Source organism: Protobothrops mucrosquamatus, unplaced genomic scaffold, assembly GCF_001527695.2.
Source record: "Protobothrops mucrosquamatus isolate PMUCROS unplaced genomic scaffold, P.Mucros_1.0 scaffold1015, whole genome shotgun sequence".
Lineage (NCBI taxonomy): Eukaryota > Metazoa > Chordata > Lepidosauria > Squamata > Viperidae > Protobothrops > Protobothrops mucrosquamatus.
This window is the reverse complement of record NW_015387251.1, coordinates 321,966-327,540: the sequence shown is the minus strand read 5'-3', so window position 1 is coordinate 327,540 and position 5,575 is coordinate 321,966. Positions and strand designations below refer to the sequence as shown.

At 49.1% G+C, this 5,575-nt stretch overlaps 1 protein-coding gene across 1 annotated transcript in view; it reads left to right on the top strand.

The window, feature by feature from the left end:
* Positions 1 to 1,872: 1,872 nt before the first annotated feature.
* Positions 1,873 to 5,575, top strand: part of LOC107290960 (chromobox protein homolog 8) — a 6,299-nt gene continuing 2,596 nt past the window's right edge. Inside the window, exons 1-2 of the mRNA XM_015819904.1 lie at positions 1,873 to 1,897; positions 3,402 to 3,514. Of these exons, the coding sequence (XP_015675390.1) occupies positions 1,873 to 1,897; positions 3,402 to 3,514 (138 nt within the window). The remainder of the gene's footprint in view (positions 1,898 to 3,401; positions 3,515 to 5,575) is intronic.

Here is a 5,575-nt window from a genome sequence, read left to right as displayed (position 1 = left end):
CGCGCGCGCGCGCTTGCAGACTGAGCGGCTGACAGATTGAGAGACGCGAACCGTATTTATTGGCTTAGACGCGCTCTTTGCTCTCATAACTCACCGCTCTGTAATTCATAATTCAACGCTCGTGTAAAGGATTTTTTTTTTTTTTTAACCCGAGCGTTTATACAAGGCTTCCCCCCCCCCCCCCTTCGCTTGACGTCAGCCGGCAGCAAGAAGGTTCACAATCAGGATAGGTTAAATTTGGGGTAATTTAGTCCGTCCTCGCTGCCATTGCTCGCGTCGGTCACTTCAGAACCTGGCTCAAGTCGTTTGCTGAAAGGAAAAAGAGACGAGCGTCAGCCCAGATGCCGGAGGAAAGATGGGCTGCCGGGGCAACAAATCAGAGTCAGCCTGACTTTGGCGGGCTGGGCGCTTGCCTTCCACCTAGGTTCACCTGACGACCGCCTCCTGTGCGCGGCCCCGCCGTTTCGGACCCTAAAGCAGGTTTTGACTTTGGCCGGTGCCTTTTCAAAGGCTGGAGAGTTAAACGCCAGCCGCAGCCCGTACCCGCGTTGGCCGCCACTTGCTCGAGCATGTAAAATATACCAGAGTACAGTATGAAAGGAGCCGTCCCAATGGTGGTGCTACTCTCTCTGCCACTAATTTTCACTTGGGCTAATTTCCTAGCTTGGTAGGAAAGTCCATTTCTTTGACGTGAATCATCCAGCATAAGTAAGTCCCTTAATTCATCTTGGAGAAGCAGGCAGGTGTGTGCTTTAATGCACAGGCAGAAAACACGCTGCTGCACCTGTAAACTCATCACAGTCTATCTCCGGTCATTTCAACGTGGACGCTCTTAGGCTCACTCATAAAGGGGCAGAGTAAAACTTCGCCCTTTGTAAGCTCTTCTACCAACATGTGTCAGCCATGGAGGTTGTTTGTGCTTTTCCCTATTACTTGATTGCTTGTTGGTCACAGGAAAAGACCAAAGGAAGATCTGGTAAGGAGGGTACCTGCCAAGGGAGCAGATGTTGCTGCATCAGTGGTTGCCCAAAGTTTGCACTGGACCACATTCCCCCCCCCCCCATTACTACAGGTAGTCCTCGACTTACAACAGTTCATTTAATGACTGTTCAAAGTTACAATGGTACTGAAAAAAGTGACTTATGATCATTTTTCACACTTATGACCGTTGCAGCATCCCCATGGTCACATGATTTACATCTGGATGCTTGACAATTGACTCACATTTATGTCATTTGCAATGTCCCAGGGTCCTTTGATCCCCTTTTGCAACCTTCTGCTAAGCCAAGTCAATGGAGAAAACAGATTCACTTAACAACCCTGTTACTAATTTAAGAACTGCACTGATTCACTTAACGAATGTGGCAAGAACAATCATAAAATGGGGCAAAACTCACTTAACAAAATTCTCACTGAGCAACATAAATTTTGGGCTCAATTGTGGTCATAAGTTGAGGATTATCTGTATTATTCTTGCTCTGCAGGAAACAATATATCGTGGCCTGCTTGTTGTGTCCTCTATTTCTCCATTCCAATTACATATTTCCCTTCCTTTTTTAAAAAGACTCTTCCCTCTTAATCCCATAAGGAGGTGCATGTAAATCTCACAGAACCTTTTTTTCAGTAAAGGTGTTAAAACGGTACCAGATTGCAAAGTTTGACCACCTTTTTCTCTGGGGAGAAGGCTGCTCTCCGTTATTTTGTATCAGGAGTCGAGGTCAAAACTGACCGTGCCCCACTACCGGTACCTAGCGATTGCTCCTAGCCGGGCCTTAATGGAGTGACCTCGGGCCATGAACGCGGCAACCCACCAACGCGCATTCTCTCCGAGCCCGACTGTCGCGCAGGCGCGCAGCACCGATCTCCGCGGAGATGCGGCTCCTGGCTGAAAGAGCAGGTTCCCCCCCCCCGCCGCGCTTTTCGCCGCAGGACAGGGAGATTTCTCCCTTCGGCCCCCGCGCTCCTAGGCACGCGGGTTCAACGTACTGGCGTGACTTTCAAGGGGCAGGTGGCCGGGGAGAAGGCAGCCTCAGCAGGAAGCGACTCCCACCGCGACTGTCTCTGGCCAAATGGTTTCCCCCCGATCCCAGGCCGGGAGGAGATCCCAGTAACTCGGCAGCTGCTCTCTGATTCGCCCAAGCGCTAGCCCCTTCCCGGTCCCGATTTCGGCCCCAAACTGGGAGAGAGAAAAGCTAGGCGTCCTGGAAAGAAACAGGTGTTGCGCGAGGTTCATTTCCTCCGAGAGCTGTGGGGACACAAAGAAAGCGAGAGGGAGGAGGCCGGGCGAATTGGGGACGGGCAGGTACTTTAACCAAACTATTAATATAGCGAGGCAAATGGACCCGCTGCCGTTTCCTCGTTATAAAATTGCAGCACTAAGTATTTTATTTCCACATTCACCAGGCGCCCCGACCCATTCCGTGGCGGACAAAACTGCAACCAGATAGAGACAACCTAGCGGAAGAGAAAGCTTTACCTTATTTATTGAAGCAGAGACGCACGTAGATTGCTGGTGGAACCAGCAACCTTTCAACTCGCGGTGTTTGGAAATCGCCTGTGGAGTGTGTGTGTGAGTGTGTGTGTGAGAGAGAGAGGGAGGGAGAGACTGCAGTGTGTTCTAATTCGTACCGTGTTGCATTGAAGGAATCAAACAGGTAAAGGTGAACAAGGGCATCTCGAGAGACATAGCTGAGTAACCTCCAAATGTCCGACGTAGCTCCGATTCAAGATTCTGCTGCCACCTCTTGCTCCCAATACCTCCCTCTATTCTAGAGGTTTAAGGTGGTTATAGAATTCCTACCCTGGCAAGTTTGGCGGGTGTCTGCAGTCTTATATAGTGGAGCCCTTTCTCCCTCCTCCCCCCCCCCGCTGAGGCACAGAAGCTAAAGGTGGACATTGAGACAGTGTCGAGAAACGGCTGGATTCCTTTTCTTATCTTGTGTTTCATCTGGAACCAACACCGCACTTCTTTTGGTGAAATGCTACCTAGCAAAGTTATATTTCTGGTCGTACCTTCGCTTCCCGTCCGATTGTTTTCGTGTTTTAATTTCTTACAAGCGTGACAGTATGCTAGGATTGTATTGGTGTCTCCCCCCCCCTCCCCGCACTCCGGTTCCTTGTGCGACAAAAAAGGGCTGCTATTCACTCTGGAATCACCATAAAGCAAATATAATATTCACTTTGAGAGGATCGTTGTTTAGGTTTCACGGAAAAGTGCAAAAACAGACACCCCCCCCCCCCTTGAAAACACAAAATAGAAAATTGTTTCTGCCTTTGTTCTCTCTTCCCACGTCTCCTAATCCTTTAAGTCTCTTCAAAGTGTCAAAAGATAAATATAGTTAACAGGGGCAAGAAGGCAATAAAGTCACCGAGGGGTGAAATACAGCAAAATATCTCTTTAGAGCAAATATCCGAACTCTTCAAGTGCTTTAGTGTTCTCAAGAGTTTGGCGGAGAAGCGGATCGAAATGAGATCCGGTAAACGGTTCAGTGAAAAGGTTCACCCAGAGTTTATGGTGAGTGTGAGAAATTGGGAGAACTTGTTGGGTGAGTGCTCGTGCCCTTAAGGACGGGATCGGCTGGTGGTTTGTTCCCGACCTCCACACACCCCGGGTGGGACCTGACCTACCCCACACTTTCCCTACCCCACCGCCACTCTCCTTTCTCCCACCCCGTCGCACTCTCTCCAGAAGACTAGCGAAAAGCCCCCCCCGAGGTACTTCAGAGTTAGGAAATCAGAACCTCTCTTAACAGACTCTTGAAGTCGACTTTATTTTCACTCCCTAAACTGTTGGAAAGTATTTAAACTTAAGCAGAAACAGCTGGATTGCTGGCACTGCTTTTTGTTGCTGCGAAAGTCGACTTTGTAATTCAGAACTGGCGTTTTTAGAAGGGAAGATGTCTCGGTTGCTTTTTTCTCTCTTTTTTTAAACATCCTGCAAGTAGACTCATCAATCGTCCCCGCCTCTACCCGCTTCCCGGAAGTGTGTTAAAATCACATATACCGATTGACTGACGATGGGACTTGGTTTTGTATTTTAATGTATTCGATCGCAGAGAGTTAAGTATATTATAGACTCTCCAGATATTGTTATAAAACTATTGCCTGAACACTAGTATACTTCTATGAGCTCTTTGGTTTTCATTCCAACCCCCATCAAGCATAGGGGCGTCAGAAAATGAAAAGTGTGGTGGAGTACAAAACTTAGTCTGTCCCTTGGGAGAGAGAGAGGTCCCCTCTGATTTTAAGCAGAAAAGCAGAGTAGAACAGGACTCACTTTAAGCTTCTTCTAGATCCAAATCAAAATGATTCGGGGCAACTGGATTGTTGGCGGGGATAGGTCGTGATCGCAACTTCTGTACGGAAGCATACAAATACCTCTTTTGGTCACATCTAGCATTTCCAGAAGTAAGGAACACGTCGGGAAACCCTATGGCTTTCCAAGACTCTGAAGGGCCTTAGGGTTACACAAATGTATAAGTATAGGTAACCTTTCCTTGCTCTCACCAGAATTTACGGGGGGGGGGGGGGCAAGGATAATTGTTGTTTATGGAAGTTTCTTCTAAGTAGCCCTAAGCGCTAAACTCAGAGACTTCGAGTGGAAGGGCTAATATTCTTTTCGGTGGGTAAGTAACTTTTCTCTCTGGACATAAGTTATAAGCTACTACAGCACACTATGTGGTATTTCTGCATCACACACTCACTCAGCAGTGTCTTTCGCTCATCTCCCCGCGCCTTTGTGCTTCTCACAGAAAATATGCTGAAGTCAACGTTCCCCGAGTTTGGCTCAAAACGTCGCAATAAAAGGAAAAAAAATAGTTGCATTTCTCCACTCCTCTGCAGAATGCCAGACGAAGGGGGGAAATTGCACACCAGCGGGAAAGCGCCGGGGCTGGTAGGTTTTCGCAGAGCGCACCGAAGTGGAGCCTGGGAGGCGCTCTTCCTAGAGATTTGCATAGATCCAAGACTGTCGGAGAAAGTCCCGGTCTAGTTGGATCTATGGGGAACAGTTCGGAGGAGACGACTCTTCCCGGAACCACTAGGAAAGAGACGGGGGAGGGCGCTCTGTGCGGCTGCTTCGACCGTTCAACTCATGATGTGCATGGGTGTCCACCCACCCGCGCCTCCTTTTCAGGAAAGTCGACGGGCTGGAGCGAGGGAGAGCAGTTTCGGAACCTCGGTTATTCTGGCCCTGCCCCCCACCAGACGTTAGCCGAGGGAGAAGAAGGAAGGGCATTACGTGGTCGGCATGTCTCCTCCCTCCGCTTTTTGCAACCCACTCGATCCCACCGTGCTCCAGAACCAATGCTCAAGATCGAGCTCCCAATGCGCCAGTGCCCAGATCCTGCGGATCCCAGGATCTTGGCCTCCTCCTCTCTCCGAGATTAATCGGGCACGGGCACCCCCCTCTCCTCGACCTCCTATTATTCCGCCTCCTTATTACTTGTCGGGGGATTTTCTTTCCAGGCTCAGGGAGGGGGTGGTCGTTGTTTATTTAGCTGGAGTAAGGAAGTCGATTAAAAAAGAAAGAAAAGCTTCGCCTGTCTCCAGGCTCTATAAATGCCATTGATTTATT